Consider the following 18,789-nt stretch of genomic DNA (forward strand, 5'->3'; position numbering starts at 1 on the left):
GGCAGAACGGCCTACAAACTCCTGTCTGAGTATTGAAGCTGATTCTGCTTATGAAACTGCAAACTTTCATCAATTGACTGCACTTCTGACTCCTGGTCTTCATTCATCATATCTGCTCCTAGTCTTTAACTGTAAATTCCTCTCCTTCAACAAGACAACAATAGGACTAAAACTAAAGAAAAATGATGATCCTTTGTTGAAGAATGAAGATGAATGATAGTGATTTACAGGTGAGGCTCATCGAGGTTGATGTCAGACGCAGGAGATGTGACCTCTGGTGGCAGTTTGAGGGATTGTTAGGGATGGGCGATTACTAACTTTTTTATTTTGATCTGATACCAATACTTATTCTTACAGGTTTAACAATGCCAATGTCAAAACCAGTTATTTCTTAAATTGGTATGTGACTTTTCAAAATTATATTTAGAAAAAAAATGAATGACTTAAAGGCATATCACACCAACAAACTCCAGCTAAATGTCAGGGGTGTTTTGGAGCAAACATGAAAAATGTATTGAAAACAAATAAAAAGCGATGCAGAAAACCAAGTTTTGTTATTAACAATTTTAATATTGATATTTTTTAATGGAATCAATACCAAATAAGTAGCTTATAAGAATCAAATATATATCAATACTGCAGTATCTATGAGCCCTTAAGCAAATATGAGATGATCACAAATACAACTTAAAAACTTAAAAACATTTAAAGCGAGAGTTACAGGAACACAAAAGACAGAATAACAGAAGCTGATTATATTGAGCACTTTGAGAGCAAAAAAAAAACAAGATACATTTTCCATTGTGAATGAATTCCATATCAGAATAAAATGATCAATTATGATTTAAAAGCAGGAAAATGTTGTAAATTGAGAAAGCATAGATTGTTTGCCACAACTGAACATCACTTTAGGTGTTTTGACTTAATTTTAACGTATATTTAGACAATAACAATTCACCAGCTTTTAACATTCATTTAATTCCACTGTTACATCATATTTCTTAAACTATACAGAAATTAATCTCTTGTGACTCATCACTGATGATCTCTGTCAATCATCAGTGGCTCCGCCCACAGAGCTCAGGATTGGTTCATTTGTGCTCCGCCTCTCACTGCAGAATCTTCCTGTTGATCTGAACAAACAATAAGATGAAGAAAGACTGACTGAAGTTCATCAACAACATTATAAAACCTTTCACAAGATACATAAAACAATCACACTATAGTGAAGAGAGTTTTATTGATTATATTGAGAAGAGCTGCAGGTTCTGACACTTACTGATGGATTCTCATGTTTAGAAAAGCTCTGAGGATCAAGAGTCTTCAGGAGGTCTGGGATCAACGGTCTGTGTGAAAGAGAGCGAGAGATCGGTCATGTGATCATCAGTGATGGAGTATCTGACTTTGACGTCTCACTTACTGTGAGTGTGTCGTACAGGTCAGAGGTCATGGACTTGAGGACCATAAATTATATTTATAAGATAAAACTTTACAATTTTTAGGCATTAACTAATTCGCATCCCTAATGCCAAAATGTTTTCTTTGTTCAAGTAATTTACTGGTCAGACATTGTTAACTCGCAAGACAATAAGGAGAAAAAGACAATGTGATGGATAATTTAAATATATTCTGCAATATACATTTTAGTAATGTATTCATTCCGCCATCACATCTGAGCGTGAAACGCTGCTTGGGTAGTTTCAAGATATAAAAATAATTAATAATACAATAATAATTTAATTGTTCATATGTGTTTATTGTTGTTAGAAGATTTTTTTGATTATGAAGATTATGAACACAAATTAATCACGACAAACCAAATTAATTGTAATTGTATTAATTATATCATTGATGAAAACAAGCTGATACCAAGGTATTTTAGGCCTATAATTCTAACATAATTTTTCATGAAAAATCATGATTGTATTTATTTATTTTTCGAAAGTAAGGTTAATGTAAGCAGCTTCTTGCAATACTCTCCTAAATGCGTAATAAAACCTAAGTGCAAACATTACCGCTTTAATGACCGTCCTTTATTTTTCAGTTCATTTGTTTTACAATATATGGCTATTACTGTCATGGGATTAATATTATAACTATTATTATGTAGTAGTGTAATGTAGACAGACACAACTAAAAGAGGTTTGAATTTTTCTCTGTTTAATCTGCACACTGAATATGGGTTGGAGCTTTTAATTTTGAACTCTCAAAGTGCACCTAAAACATTAAAATGCACAAAATTATTTAACATTAAAATGCACAAAATGTTCTTACGGGGGGGCATGCCCCCCGAACCCCCCTAGAAGGCCTGAGGTCCACCCACCCCAGATCTACCAAAAATCCTGTGAGAAACACTGGTATTGCTATGCCAATGCAGTTTATAGCTTGTTTTTTGGATTAATCACTGTGGAGTATAGTTCGATTGTATTAATAGATGACAATTTTGTACTTATTTCATCTGTTAACTCTCACTCGTTCCTGCTCGCTCATTAGTTTGGGGGTGGGGGGCAGTCAGGGACCTGGATATTGGATAGGGGGCGCTGGCCCAAAAAATGTTGAGAACCACTGGTTTAGAGGATCTTATTGGAAATCATTTTTACTGGATCTAGAACTGAAGAATCGGGTGTTTGGTCACGAGACTCGTGTGTCTTATACTCTTAATATCTGTGTACGGCTCATAGCGGCTGTAGGAAACATCTCTGCATGCAGGAAAACACTGTGAATAATTGAGATCATCTCACCTCCTTCATAGCAGATCTTCTGTTCATCCTTTTAGTAAGACTGTCAGAAGAAAGATGAATAAACAACACATTTAACGCCTCAAATAACTGCAATTTCAGGATTCAAACAGAGATGGCGACAAAGAGGCAAAGCTTACGCACTACCGCTTTAAATGTAACACTTTACCTAAATGTAATACAGTAATTCTTCATATATACAGAAGTAGATTTTTTAAATGAACTTCTTACCAAATGTACATCACAAAAGCCCCTGATGCTCCACCGAGTAAAACACCAACACCAACAGCAACACCGACAGTTACAGACGAGAAACATCTGACTGCTGAAATACAGACAAACACACACCAATGTTTAACAGGACTAGATCAGACAAAATACTGACAGATAAGAAAGTAAGCAGGAGTATGTGGTTAAAATACAGAATATGATTCATTAACTCACACATGACGTTTAAAGTCACAGTATCAGAGTATTTCTCTCCATGTTCATTGATGGACTTGCACTTGTATTCTCCACTGTCATCAGAGCTGATCTTTGAGATGCTGTAGATTCTTCCAGATCCTACAATCGTTCCTCCTTTAATCCAGCTGATTTCTGCAGGAGGGTTTGAGTCACTGATGCAGTTCAGAGTCACTGAATCTCCCTCCACTATTACACCAGATCCACTTATCAACACTGAGACGTTCCTGGGAGAATCTAACACAGAGAAATATTGATATCATTAACAATCATTTTAAACTTGACATCACAGATGTTTCAAGGATTTAATGTCACAATTACTGAACCATCATTAACTCACACATGACGTTTAAAGTCACATTATCAGAGTATTTCTCTCCATGTTCATTTCTGGACTTGCACTTGTATTCTCCACTGTCATCAGAGCTGATCTTTGAGATGTTGTAGATTCTTCCAGATCCTACAATCGTTCCTCCTTTAAACCAGCTGATTTCTGCAGGAGGGTTTGAGTCACTGATGCAGTTCAGAGTCACTGAATCTCCCTCCACTATTACACCAGATCCACTTATCAACACTGAGACGTTCCTGGGAGAATCTAACACAGAGAAATATTGATATCATTAACAATCATTTTAAACTTGACATCACAGATGTTTCAAGGATTTAATGTCACAATTACTGAACCATCATTAACTCACACATGACGTTTAAAGTCACATTATCAGAGTATTTCTCTCCATGTTCATTTCTGGACTTGCACTTGTATTCTCCACTGTCATCAGAGCTGATCTTTGAGATGTTGTAGATTCTTCCAGATCCTACAATCGTTCCTCCTTTAAACCAGCTGATTTCTGCAGGAGGGTTTGAGTCATTGATGCAGTTCAGAGTCACTGAATCTCCCTCCACTATTACACCAGATGGACTGATGGAGATCACAGGTTTCACTGGAGGATCTACAGATGTCAGGTAAAAGTATTTATCAGAGACGGTGGAAAATGTTCTAGGAAAGGCTGCAGTTGATTATTATTGGACAATTTCAGCAAATATTCCAGTTTAGTTTTAATGCTCAAAGTTAAAGAAAAAGTTTAAGCAAAAATAGTTAACAAGGAAAATCTATTAAGACAAAAAATTTGAGAGGCTTGAAACATTTGAAATACAGACAAATGTTTTACCAAGTTCTAGATTAAGATATTATTAAAAAAAAAAAAAAAGTAATATTTAATACATTTAATATTTATATTTTTCCTAATTTCCAATGAATGTATATAGTGCAACTGCAAAAACTGAGAGGAAAAAAATACATTTATATATTATATTTGTTTAGAGATTTTTTATATATAACTACAATTGTGATGCTACTACTGTACTTTTCCTCGCTCCTCCGTCCTCCAGCCTGTGACCCAGAAACTGATCAAACTCAGCATCTTGAAGGACATCTCAATTATTTATATTCCCTTCTCAATTCCCTTCACATGTAACAATCAGTTTTATTTATGAATAGGGTGCTTCTAATTTCTTATTTGTGTATCCTCGTTTCCTTTCCTCGTGTCTCAGTTCCACCCCCTGTAGGATTCAAGGGAAGGTTGCAAGGATAGAAAATGATTTGTTATTTAACAAATCACTGGATTGTGGCAATGGGACGTAACAGACTTACTGTTAAATGTATTAAAAATGCATTAAAGTATATTTGTATTGTACTAAAAACATACTCAAGTACATTTTTAATACATTTAATTGCATGTCTTTTTCACCTTGGCTCCCTTCCCTCCTTCAGGGAACAGGAGTTACATTAGTAATCTAGACGTTCCCATTCAGTCATCACTGTGAGTTACGTCAGTGACTGATGAATTGGGATCCCTAAGAAATACACCACAAACACTGTAAACCGCCTGATTTTTGAGCGCAGTACCAAACCTTTCCACTAGATGACATCATCCAGACTCTTCCATTTCCATGGATTGATCTTTACAGTTTGAATGCTTTCAAATGCTATATAGTTGGTCAAGATTACTTTAGGTTTAGACTACACTGTTAGACCTTACCGGGTTTTTTTACAGTAAAATACTGGCAACACTGTTGCCAGTAAAATACTGTTAATTGTACAGTTCTTTACTGTAATCTACAGTTTGTTTCTGTAAAAATGCACTAAATTCTAATTCAAGTTAACTAATTACACTTGCAGAAACCGACTGCCTTAAATTGACCAACTGTCATTTAAATGTATTAACTAAAACTTATAATGCATTAATAATGCGAGCAAAGTATTACTGTGAACTTCTTTCATTTGAGACCACTACAAACTATTGTACATAAAAAGATTTCCACTGGACCAGCAACTACACAGTCACCGCCTGTTAAATAAAGCAACATGCAGCATATCATCAATGTTTGTAGATCTTCTCCTGGACTGAAGCACAGGCTCTACTCTTCTGCACAATGGTGACCCAAAAAATAAATTTTACAGTAAACTACTGGCAACAGTGTTGCCAGTATAAACCTGTTTTATAACTTACAGTTTATTACTGTTAAAATACATTTTGTGGGTGTGTCTTTTTATCTTACACTGTTAACCCTTTCAACCCCACAGGAAATCCACACTACAATGAGTAAAAAGTAACATTGAGACAGTGTTTCAGTGAGATAATTAAGGGAATATGTAAGTGATTGTTGAGCATTAGTGATGAACACCTGCTGTTAGAAGAGAAAATAGAGAAACACAAGACCTACAACTGACCCTTTAGCCAGTACACATTATTATACTTATTATTAACCAGTATGACTTTATTTCTGTCATACAGAAGTTGTTATTAAGATGTTTAATTGAAAATGTTTGTTTGAAGTTACCATTATAGAGATCAGTGCTTGCTTTAGTTGGGATGCTGATACTAAAACATTCGTTTTTCTTTTGCCGCTTGAGCTGTGTTTTTGCAAATCACACTTGTGCACACACAGTTTATGAATGATTGCGGTTGTAATGCTTATGATGACAAAATCATCATATTGCTTGTTCATTCACTAAGGAATTAATTCTTACTCATTCAGTTTTATCCTCGATCAAAAGTGTTACATTAGCACCACTGAAACTGCATACATAGTGTTTTAGAAACACAGATATATCACAATTTAGCACATTAATCTCAACAATGGTGGCATTATTTCTTTTTTTATTATTATTCATGCAGCAGTGCATGCTGGGAGTTTTATATTATCCTGGAACCCAGCATGCATTGCGACATGAAACTTTTCACCATTGTTGAGATTCATATGCTGATTGTTGATATCTGTGTGTGTCTGAGCCAAGACGGAGTAAAATAAAATTGAATGCACTATATGATTACGATATTCTTCAGAAGACCTGATTACAGAAATATTTCATTTTGTAGATTCACAGATATATGCTAAATATGAAATACCCATAATTTCAATTAATATACAGGAAAGATCTGAAAATCAGACATGTCCAAGATGATTGTGACATCATCACAAAATAATAAAAACACCTGATCAACTTCCTCTTGACTTTTTCTTGCCATAACAAATGTGCTTTATAAACTCACTGTTACAGCAGCCAGAGAGAGATGAATGGTAAGAAGTCCAGGGACAAGAGACCAACTAAAGCAAATACTGATCTCCATCATGGTGACAACAAACTTTATTATTAACTAAATCTCTGTTAATTCTCAACAAGAACTTTTGTACATGTATGAAAGAAATAATTGTAAACTGGTTTGTAAACTGGTTTCACACTCAGTGTTGCTGGAAGTCAGTTGTAGTTTTTGTGTTTCTCTTTTTTCTGTTCTTGTTTCTCTGTCCTTCAGTGATTCTGCTTATCAGGTGTTCATCAGTTTCTCAATTCACTCACTTCTTTTCATTCAAGTGGACTTTATTAGTGAACTAGGGAATAGTGAATGAGGGTACGATTGGGAAAACAGCCTCTGAGTGTCGACTTTGAGCGCTGTTAATTCACAGTATATTCCTGTAGGCTAGTTTTGTTTTCTACGGTATATTACTGTTTTAATGGAAAATGGTATGATATTGTCAGAATTTGGCCTTTTTTTACAGCAAGGGTTAACAGTGTAAGATATTATTGTTATAAATGTATAATGGCAAGTATCCCACGGGTTTTGGGGAGGGTCAGTCTTAAAAATATTGGTTAAAACATTTTTATAAATCATAAATTCAGATATTTATTGTTTGTAATGTTTGAAAAGTCAATCTGCACTCACACGTGACATTGAGCTGAACCTCAGGAGAGATGTGAGTGTGTCCGTCTACAGCACAGCTATATCTGCCTGAATCCTCTCTTCTGACTGGATTGAGGGAGAGTTTGTTACTGTATTTATTCTCAGTTAATATCTTCTGTGTGTTTCTGTACCAGATGAATGTTGCTCTGTCAGTCAGAGCGCAGCTGCTTTTACATCTCAGATTGACTGAATCTCCCTCTGTCACTCTCTCAGGAGACTCCACCTGAAGATCTGAACACAACACACACATTATATCTAGTGCTGCTGTCATACACTGATTATTATTCAACATAATGCACAGAAGAAGAGATAAACCTCATCAAAGTCACCTGTGACAGTAAGAGTCACTCCTGGATAACCCAAATATTTTCCATCTTTATCAGTGATGAATTTGAAAGAGTACATGTGTGAATCCTTCAGCGTCACATGACTCAGTCTGACGGTGCAGTTCTGCTGTTTATCTCCCAGATACTGAAGCCTCTGACTGTATTCAGGGTCCTTAGACAGATCTAGAGGCTCAACACCCTTTACAGGGTTTTTGCTCCAGAACACTTTCATGATCTGATGTCCAGTAGGGTATGTATAAGTGCATCTCATTATCACTGTTGAGTCCTTTAGTGCACAGATGTGTGAAGGACTGTAACTCACACCCCAATCAGCACTAGAAACCCCTGAAACACAGAATTCATATTGGGCCATGAAAACATGACAATACTTTATTACTATTAGAAAACAGCGACTCATTACAGGAAATATCAGATAAATGTTAATAAATGATCTCAGTGTGAATTACTTTAAGACAGAGGAGTGAAGAGAGAACCAAGAAATCAGCCAAAAACAACAAGCTGCACAATTACAGTTTTTCTGAATTGCTAAAACACATTTCTTGAAACCATCACTCACTTTCTCAAAACCTTAAACACAAAAGCAAATGTTCAAAACTCATTCAGAGAATCTCTGACTCTTCTGGCAAAATCAAACAATGCTTTCAGATCTTACACACATCAGTCAATATTAGAAACACTACAGATCATTCGTTAGACACTACATGAAGAATGGAGAACACAGAATCCAAAGCAGTTACAGGAGAAATATTTATTTATATATTGTAACAAAGTAAACAAATTTTGCAATTACATAAAAAAGTAGTACTGACACCTGACAGTGGTGAGGTGAATAAATACTGTATGCACTGCAAGTACTGTATAGTATTGCACTGAATATTGTATAGTATTGAATGTCTGTATATTCAGCATTTGCATACTGTGAAATACAGTGACCAACTGCAGAAGCCCAAAAGGTTACAGTAAAAAACTGTAAATGAAAAGCATGTTACTGTAAAGTACAGTCAGAAGAGTTGAGCAACTGCAGAATCAAGGTCAGTGAGAGAGATTTATTCTGCTTCAGCTTCACGTCTTCATGTCGGTCCGGCCGGAGAATATCATCTCTGCAGGAGAAGAGAAAAACCCTGAAGCAGATCCAGCCTTCCTCTTCCTCTCCACACCTTCCTCTTCCTCCTCGTTCATCACCTCTTTCCCACACTCTTCCTCTTCCTCCTCTTATACTCACACTCTTCCTCCTCTAACTCACACTCTTCCCCCTCTTATACTCACATTCTTCCTCCTCTTACACACATACTCTTCCTCCTCTTGTACTCGTACTCTTCCTCCTCTTACACTCATACTCTTCCTCCTCTCCCTCTTATATTGTTTTAATACATTATTGTTCTCAACATTCAATGCAACATTTTGAGTCAATTTAGGCACTTTAAACTGTCTTGTATTTTGTACAGTTGGTTTCCTCTCATCATTAGAAATAACTCTGTGAACAATTTTGAGTCGTTGTGTGTAAACGATGACAACTGTGTTGTAGTTTTGTTTAACTTTTGCCTGCCTGTGTTTAGCGTTTTGAAACATAAGTGCATCACAGTGAGAAATGTGTTTTAATGAGTGAGAATGTGTTTAGCGACCTGAACTTGTTTAATGTTTTACAGAAAGAGTGATTTATTCAACAAATTGGTTTAGGCTATTGAGAATTTGGTTCAGAGAAGTGGGTTTAGTGTTTTAGCAATTCAGAAAAACTGTAAATCCTGGAATATGACTAAATAAATATTTAACATATACACATTCACTTCCGAGAACAAGAGCAAAATATATTCACGATCTAGTGCTAGGGCAGGGCTGTGAACTGTCACACTTTCAGCCTGAGACTCTAATCTAATCTTTCACACACTCTCACGCCACACACACATTTTCTCACGCAGAGAAAAATAGCACTGACACTGACCAGAGTTGTATAGTCCAGGGGTCAGAAAGTAGAAGTCCTGCCATATGTTTATTCCACCCATGAACTCAGCAGCTGATTTCACTAATTAGTTCTCTCTCCTGTCTGAATTAGCAAATCCAGGTGATTGGAACAAAATACTGAAGAGGACTTTTACTTTCTGAACCTGGACTTTACACCTCTGATACTGACACTGATTCTCTTCTCTCAGATTCTGTACATTTTATTATGAAATTAAAAGAATAAATATCGTTTTGGCGCTTGTAAATGTGACGTGGAACCAAATTACGTTGGCCTAGAGAGCTCAACGAGCTGCAACTGAAGAAAACAAATGCAAATAGAAAAACACCTGCAAATTAAGAAAACATCTTCATCAGTTTCACAACACATGTGTGCTCCAAATACTCACAACACAACCAAATACAGAAACACACTGCAAACAGCACAGACCATAACGTAAATGTTTCCAGGTGACCCCAAATACAGCTGATTACTTTTGATATGAAACAAATTCTCTGCTTTCAGATTCTGTACATTTTATCACGAAATGAAGAAAAAAAATATTGTTTTGGCGCTTGTAAATGTGACGTGGAACAAAATTACGGTGGCCCAGAGAGCTCAACGTGCTGCAACTGAAGAAAACACAAGCAAATAGAAAAACACCCGCAAATAAAGAAAACATCTTCATCAGTTTCACAACACATGTGTGCTCCAAATACTCACAACACAACCAAATACAGAAACACACTGCAAAAGTTCACAACACAAGCAAATACAGAAACACACTGCAAATAGCACATACCACAATGGAAATGTTTCCAGGTGACCCCAATAAGTGACGAATCCGGCTGGGACGTGCTTATTGCTTGTGAGCATCCCTATGCCCTACTCCCTTGGAAGGGCAGAGCCTTGAAGGGGGCACTGTGAAGTGAGCAGGGCACTTGTGTGTCATTATGTTGCCGTTTGGATCGCACTTGGTGAAGGGAGGAACGAAAGACAACGTAATTTCCTCATTGTTTTCACCTGGGATGTTCCCCTGACAACGCAGCATGGTGTCCATCAGCTGAATAGCTGTTCTCACGACAGAAATGTCTTATTATTGCTGTTAACATAACTGTTGCAAATAAATTTACATTTTATACTAAAACGTTTTTAAAATATGCATTATATATGTGTGTGTGAGTATTTCAACTTTAAAGGTGAACTAAGTAACTTTTTTACCTTAACCGAACAGCTTTGGAGTCATTGTAATGGTTATATTACTGATTTCGGGTTGAATGGTGGTCGTCTCGCACCCCCCTGGTGCCTGTGAGCCGCAAAACCACCCTTGCAACTTTGGGCCGGCGGGCCGCCGGCCGCCGCGTCAGGAAGTATCGCGTGATATCAGGTCTCGCTATGTAAACAATTGCTTTACAGCCAAAAGAAATCTGCTAAAATGCTGTCATTATTGCGCTCCCTCACGCTGTTCGAACCCGAATGAAGAAGACGTTTTAAAGAATGTCCCATCTGCTTTGATGTCGTTGATCTACTAGCCTCTGGTGTCTGAGAATCGCCAAAGAGTTTTTACAACAGTGTTGTCAAATATCTATTCCGAAGCTGTGGGGGGAGCTCTAGAGAGAAACCTGCGAGCAAAAAGTGAGAATACAGCGAAGAAATCCCGAAACTACTGAGCCCTGCTTTAAAGGAACACGCCAACTTTTTGGGACTTTAGCTTATTCACCGTATCCCCCAGAGTTAGATAAGTCCATACGGGACTTCCGGTTATGTCGGGTTGCTGAATGTTCATGTTTTCCAAAGCTCTCGGATAATCCTGTTTTTAAATCTTTATCCAGACCCGATAACCAAAAGAAACGTTTTCTTTTTTGACGGTTGTTCTGCAAAACAATCAGCATGTCTTCACGACCGCAAAGAAAAAAAAGATAAAAAAGATAATACAGATTCGGCTGTCGATGAACTGGGACCCTCGCCTGAAGCTGAAGCTGATAGCACACCGGTTGGTGCCAACGCTAACTCCTGAGGCTGAAACTCAACCCGATAATAGTGTAATTCTTTCAGCTATAAACGGCTTGAAGAGTGAGTTTCTGTCCCAATACAAGGAAGTTCTGGCAGTGATTAAAGTACTCTACTTTAGATACTCTAGTAGATACTCTACTTTCACTGAAAGACTTACCGAAGCGGAGAGCCGAATCTGCCAAGCCGAGGATGACATTAGCGGCCTTCAAGGAAGGGTTGCCAAACTTGAAAAAACTGCATCGGATCTTGCCTCTGCTCTTGACATGGCCGAGTGTAGAAGCCGGCGCTCTAACATTCGGATTCTGGGACTTCCAAACGGAATTGTTTTTGGAAAGCTGGCTTCCTAGGTGCGGACACCTTCCCGGCCCCGTTGATCATTGACAGGGCACACAGGTTACCCAGCAGTGGCAAACAAGCTGGAAACGCATCGTCAAGGCCAAAAACAATGATACTGAAATTCCTCAACTATGCTGACAAAGCCAGAGTACTGAGAGCAGCTCGGGAAAGAGGTACAGTGATGTTCCAGAATCACCACATTATCTTTTTTCCTGATCTATCGTCCGAGGTGTTGAAACAACGAAAGCGATTTGAGGAGGTGAAGATAGAGCTTCGTAAGAGGAAGATTAAGTACGGGATGATGAACCCCGCCAAGCTTCTGGTTACCTATGGAGACCGTCGTCATTTCTTCGTCTCTCCTGAAGAAGCAGGGAAATTCATTGCGGTCTTGCCAGAGGATGTTCGGGAAGCAGAGCAGCCAATGCCTAAGCCCAACACCTCGGACGAACGCGTTGTTGTCTTTGGAGCTCCATCGATTTGATTTATAATTCTTGATTTTCTCTTTAAACTCACTTACAATGAACATTTTCTACTTTTCCTCACTGAGAAGCACTGCTGCTCAAACCTCATAGTTACAACGCGGACTGTTGAGCAGACGCGTCTCAAGCCTTTTAGTGATCCAACGCCGGATACTCTTAAAGGTTACTCCTGGGTATCACGCCTGAACGCGTCTTCTCCACACTCACTTACAAACAAACATTTTTTCACCTATCGTGCGTCTACTCTACACCCGTACCACTAAAAAGACGGATTATATCCAAGACTTCAGCCATAAATTAGTATTAATATTGATAGCATCACTGGTAGCGTCGTTGCTAACTTAACGTTACTGTCCATCTGTTAAAATGGCGAATATATCAGATGTAAGTAGTCTACCTTTTGGTGCAGGTGAAGACACATTTGAACTTCACGCACTGCAGTCTGAGCTGGAAGCTGTTGAGAAACAGATCCACGACCTTTTAGTGAGACAAGCCGAGCTGATAGACCGGCGTTTAGCTCCTGAAACATCATGCGCTGATGCACACAAATCAGTGATTAACGTTACTAACCCGCTGACTCCGACCTCGTCTACTCCGTGCGTTTCTAGAGTCCAACTAAAGCAAACACTGATCACCATAACGGTGGCTTACAATTTGTGATTTTCTCCTTCAGTGATTCTGCTTGTTAACATCAGGTGTCTTTAATAATGATCAATCATCACTCAATTAATCACTTAATTATCTCATTAACTTTAACACTCTTGAGTGTTAATTTAACACTCATATTTTAACACTTTACACTCTACAAGTGTGGTCTCACATGTACTCCCAGGAGTGTTAATTTAACACTGGAGTTTTTGCTGTGTAGAAACTGTGTCTATTCCTCGTTTAGTGATATCAAATAATAAATCTACTGCAGGATCTAGGAAAAATCTAATTGTTATTAAACCAGAAAATGTTGCTATTAGTAAACAAAAACAATTTCTAAAGCTAGGTCTTCTAAACATTAGATCACTCACACCTAAGGCAGTTATAATAGATAATAGCTTCGATGTACTTTGCCTTACTGAAACCTGGCTTAAACCAAATGATTATTTCGGTCTAAATGAGTCTACTCCGTCAGGATACTGTTATAAGCATGAGCCCCGTCTGATTGGTCGTGGCGGCGGTGTTGCAACAATCTATAGAGATATTCTCAATGTTACTCAGAAAACGGGCTATAAGTTTATTTCGTTTGAAGTACTTGTACTAAATGTTATGCTCTTAGATGTTGGAAAAACATCCCTATTATCTCTAGCCTTGGCTACCGTATATAGACCGCCTGGGCCTGATGTCACCAGGTGACCACATGTTGTGGGGCGGAACTAAAATTCCCGAGGTTTGTTTCCCATAAGGAGGAGGCATTAAAAGACGGACCAAATCAAAGCCGGCATTTTACACGTGATGTCCTTATCGCTGAATATGGACAGGTGTGCAGGAGGAAAGTGTGGGGTTTAGTGATTGGCTAACAAGACTCGTCAATGTGTTTTTAAGCTTGTGACTTACAGTCTTTGAAAGGAGAGTGTGGGGTGAGACGGATTCGCGGCGAGTTCTGGATTTCCGATCAGGTGCTGGCTGGACACGCTGGAGACGCAACGGTGGAGTTTGTAATAAAGAGAGGACAACGAGCACGAGTGCCTTGGAAGTCGGACTGCCTGGGGCTGTGGATTACCGAATCTGACGAGGCAAGAGAGAGAGATCGGCTGGGCTACGATAAGCTAAGTAAACATTCCTACACAAAGATACTGGATGTGCATACTGTTGCCCTGCTAGTGCTGTAGCCAACGATTCACCAGCCACACTGTATCATTCTATCGACTTCCATACTGGATGTGCATACTGCTGTCTTGCTAGTGCTGTAGCCAACGATTCACCAGCTTCACTGTGCTAGTCTATCAACTTCCATACTGGTGCATTACTGCTGTCTTGCTAGTGTTGTAGCCAACGATCCACCAGCCTCACTGTATCATTCTATCGACTTCCATTCTGGATGTGTATACTGCTGTCTTGCTAGTGCTGTAGCCAACGACTTACCAGCCTCATTGCACTGTTCTACTGACTCCCATACTGGATGTGTATACTGCTGTCTTGCTAGTGCTGTAGCCAACGACTTACCAGCCTCATTGCACTGTTCTATTGGCTTCCATACTGGATGTGTATACTGCTGTCTTGCTAGTGCTGTAGCCAACAACTTACCAGCCTCATTGCACTGTTCTACTGACTCCCATACTGGATGTGCATACTGCTGTCTTGCTAGTACTTTAGCCAACGATTCACCAGCCTCACTGTACTATTCTATCGACTTCCATACTGGATGTGCATTACTGCTGTTTTGCTAGTACTGAAGCCAACGATTCACCAGCCTCACTGTACTATTCTATCGACTTCCATACTGGATGTGTATACTGCTGTATTGCTAGTACTGAAGCCAACGATTCACCAGCCTCACTGTACTATTCTATCGACTTCCACACTGGATGTGCAATACTGCTGTCTTGCTAGTGCTGTAGCCAACGATTCACCAGCCTCACTGTATCATTCTATCGACTTCCATACTGGATGTGCATACTGCTGTCTTGCTAGTGCTGTAGCCAACGATTCACCAGCTTCACTGTGCTAGTCTATCGACTTCCATACTGGTGCATTACTGCTGTCTTGCTAGTGCTGTAGCCAACGATTCACCAGCCTTACTGTATCCTTCTATCGACTTCCATACTGGATGTGTATACTGCTGTATTGCTAGTACTGTAGCCAACGATTCACCAGCCTAACTGTACTATTCTATCGACTTCCATACTGGATGTGCACACTGCTGTCTTACTAGTGCTGAAGCCAACGACTTACCAGCCTCGCTGTACTATTCTATCGACTTCCATACTGGATGTGCATACTGCTGTCTTGTTAGTGCTGTAGCCAACGACTTAACCAGCCTCACTGTACTATTCCATCGACTTCCATACTGGATGTGCATACTGCTGTCTTGTTAGTGCTGTAGCCAACGACTTAACCAGCCTCACTGTACTATTCCATCGACTTCCATACTGGATGTGCATTACTGCTGCCCTGTTAGTGCTGTAGCCAACGATTCACCAGCCTCACTGTACTATTCTATCGACTTCCATACTGGATGAGTATACTGTTGTCCTGCTAGTGCTGTAGTCAACGACTTAATTGCCTCATTGTGCTATTCTATTGGCTTCCATATTGGGTGTGCATTGCTGTTGTGACTCACCAGCCTTACTGTACTATTCTACGCTGTCTCGTTATCATCAGTCTGCATTACAGCTTAAGGATCCCAGCCCTCTGCTCCAGCCATGCAACTGTAAACCTATCATCCAGTTTGTCTTCTCCCTGGCATGTAAATAATGGAATAGTCCATCTCAGTGTCACCGGCGCCGCCTGCCTGTCACTGTTCGAGTCGCCTGCCTGTCACTGTTTGAGTCGACCGCCTGCTGATTATTGGTGTGAAGATTGTGGTGAGACCTCACTTGAACCCTGGTGTGTTGTGGTGTTTTCTTCTGTTTCAAAGTATTCCACGTTTGCTGTGGATTTCCCCCAGGCTTTGTTGACGGGGCCGTGGCGGACTGAGCGGTCAGCTAAGGGTCAGGGAGCAAGCCGGTGACACCATACTGCCAGTTACCTGCTGTGGGAGGAACTAATTCAGCTGGGTGGCAGCACCCTCTAAGTGGGGGAGCGTGGAGGAACTACGGACCTAAGCCGGGCCTAGAGACACTACGTGGAGAAAGGCAGTTGTTCTGCTTTCAGAGACATACCGTAGCAGAAGACGGTTGCCCTGCTTCAAGAGACATTTTAACTATTGAGACTTTAATAAATTCTTTGTTTTAAACTCACTTGACAAGCCTCTGAACTTTATTGGTGGGTGTGGTCCGCTCCTCGGGGTGGTAGGTTGGAAAAAAAAGAAAAAGGGAAAAATCGCCCCTTCTTCCTGGTCACACTTATGCTGATTTCCTAAAAGAGTTTGCAGATTTTCTCTCAGACCTATTAGTCAATGTCGATAAAGCATTAATTGTTGGAGATTTTAACATACACGTAGATAATCCAAATGATGCGTTAGGGGCTGCGTTTACAGATTTATTAAACTCCTTTGGGGTCAAGCAAAACGTTACCGGACCAACTCATCGTTTTAATCATACACTCGATTTAATTATATCATATGGAACCGATCCAACCGATATAGATATTATACCGCAAAGTGATGATGTTACTGACCATTACATGGTAACTTGCATATTACGTACTGCTGTAATATGTCATGCTGCGCCGCGTTATTGATTAGACAGAACAATCCTTCCATCCACCATAGATAATTTTTCAAATTGCTTATCTGATCTGTCTCAGCTACTCAGTGAACCCAAACAAACAGATGAATTAGAGGAATTAACTAGCACTATGAGCACCATTCTCTCTGGAAAATTGGATATTGTTGCACCCATTAGAATAAAAAAGGTCAGAGAGAAAAGTAAAGCACCATGGTACAACAATACTACGCATGTTCTAAAGAGAGAAACCCGTAATTTAGAGCGTAAATGGAAACAAACTAATTTAGAGGTCTTTAGAATCGCATGGAAAGACAGTATGTCACGTTATAAAAAGGCCCTAAAAGCGGCCAGGGCTGAGCACCTCCGCAAACTAATAGAAAACAACCAAAACAATCCTAGGTTTTTATTTAACACCGTGGCTAGACTAACAAATAAACAGATGTCACCTGAACAAAATATTCCGTAACAGTTTAGTAGTAATGATTTTATGAATTTCTTCACTGAGAAAATAGAAAACATCAGAACCACAATTGTAAACGTTCAATTCTCAATCGCGCCTTATAATTCAGCCTCAATTATCACCCCGCAAGAACAATTACAGTGCTTTACAACTATAGAACAAAAAGAGTTAAATAAACTTATCACTTCATCTAAAACAACAACATGTTTATTAGATCCTATACCAACTAAACTACGGAAAGAAGTGTTACCTGTAGTGGAAGAGCCTCTCCTCAATATTATTAACTCATCTTTATCTTTAGGTCATGTTCCAAGAACATTTAAACTGGCAGTTATAAAACCTCTCATTAAGAAACCACAATTAGACCCACATAATCTAGCAAATTATAGACCCATTTCAAATCTACCTTTTATGTCTAAAATACTAGAAAAAGTTGTGTCCGCCCAACTGGGCTCTTTCTTGCAAGAAAATGACATCTATGAAAAGTTTCAGTCTGGATTCAGGCCGCATCATAGCACTGAAACTGCTCTCGTTAAAATCACAAATGATTTACTTTTAGCTTCTGACCAAGGCTGTATCTCAATACTAGTTTTACTTGATCTAAGTGCTGCGTTCGATACTATAGATCACACAATACTCTTAGATCAACTACAAAATTATACTGGTGTTCAAGGACAAGCATTAAGCTGGTTCAGATCATACTTATCTGACCGCTACCATTTTGTCTATTCAAATGGAGAAAAATCTATCATTACTCCAGTAAACTATGGAGTGCCGCAGGGATCTGTGTTAGGCCCTCTGTTATTCTCAATATATATGCTGCCACTTGGAAATATTATAAGGAAACATGGAATTAGTTTCCATTGTTATGCTGATGACACTCAAATCTATATTTCATCACGGCCAGATGAAAACGCTAAATTATCCAAATTGACAGAGTGTGTTAAAGATATAAAAGATTGGATGACGCGCAATTTTCTTTTATTAAATCCAGACAAGACAGAGGTACTAATCATCGGTTCAAAAAACCACCCACAAAACCTCTCGCAATACAACTTTAACATAGTAGGATGTCCTGTTACTTTATCCTCTACAGTAAAAGACCTGGGTGTTATATTAGACTGCAACCTGTCTTTTGAAAATCATATTTCATATGTTACAAGAACAGCCTTTTTCCACCTTAGAAACATTGCTAAGCTACGTAACATGCTATCAGTTTCTGACGCAGAAAAATAAGTTCATGCATTCATGACTTCGAGACTAGATTAGACTAGATTTTTTTTTCTCCATTAGGTCACCTGATGGAGTTTTTCGGTTCCTTGCCACTGTTGCCTTTGGCTTGCTCAGTTGGGGATATTTGGGGATATTTAATTTAATTAATCAATCAACAATACTATTGATCAGCATTACCAAATGTGGACGTTTTCCGCTAGAAACAAACATTGATGTATTGTT

General features: G+C 38.9%; 1 protein-coding gene across 1 annotated transcript; it reads right to left on the reverse strand.

Moving 5' to 3' along the window:
- Positions 1–1,279: 1,279 nt before the first annotated feature.
- On the reverse strand, positions 1,280–8,110 carry LOC311077791 (B-cell receptor CD22-like). Its single transcript, XM_084106415.1, has 8 exons — positions 7,774–8,110; positions 7,427–7,675; positions 3,899–4,153; positions 3,541–3,795; positions 3,183–3,437; positions 2,970–3,063; positions 2,742–2,781; positions 1,280–1,346 (listed from the first exon to the last, which is right to left on the reverse strand). The coding sequence occupies exons 1-8, from the start codon at positions 8,039–8,041 to the stop codon at positions 1,314–1,316; spliced, it is 1,449 nt and encodes a 482-aa protein (XP_083962541.1). The 5' UTR covers positions 8,042–8,110; the 3' UTR covers positions 1,280–1,313.
- Between the last annotated feature and the right edge of the window lie 10,679 nt (positions 8,111–18,789).

This window comes from Abramis brama (genome assembly GCF_963993115.1).
Source record: "Abramis brama genome assembly, chromosome: 2".
NCBI lineage: Eukaryota > Metazoa > Chordata > Actinopteri > Cypriniformes > Leuciscidae > Abramis > Abramis brama.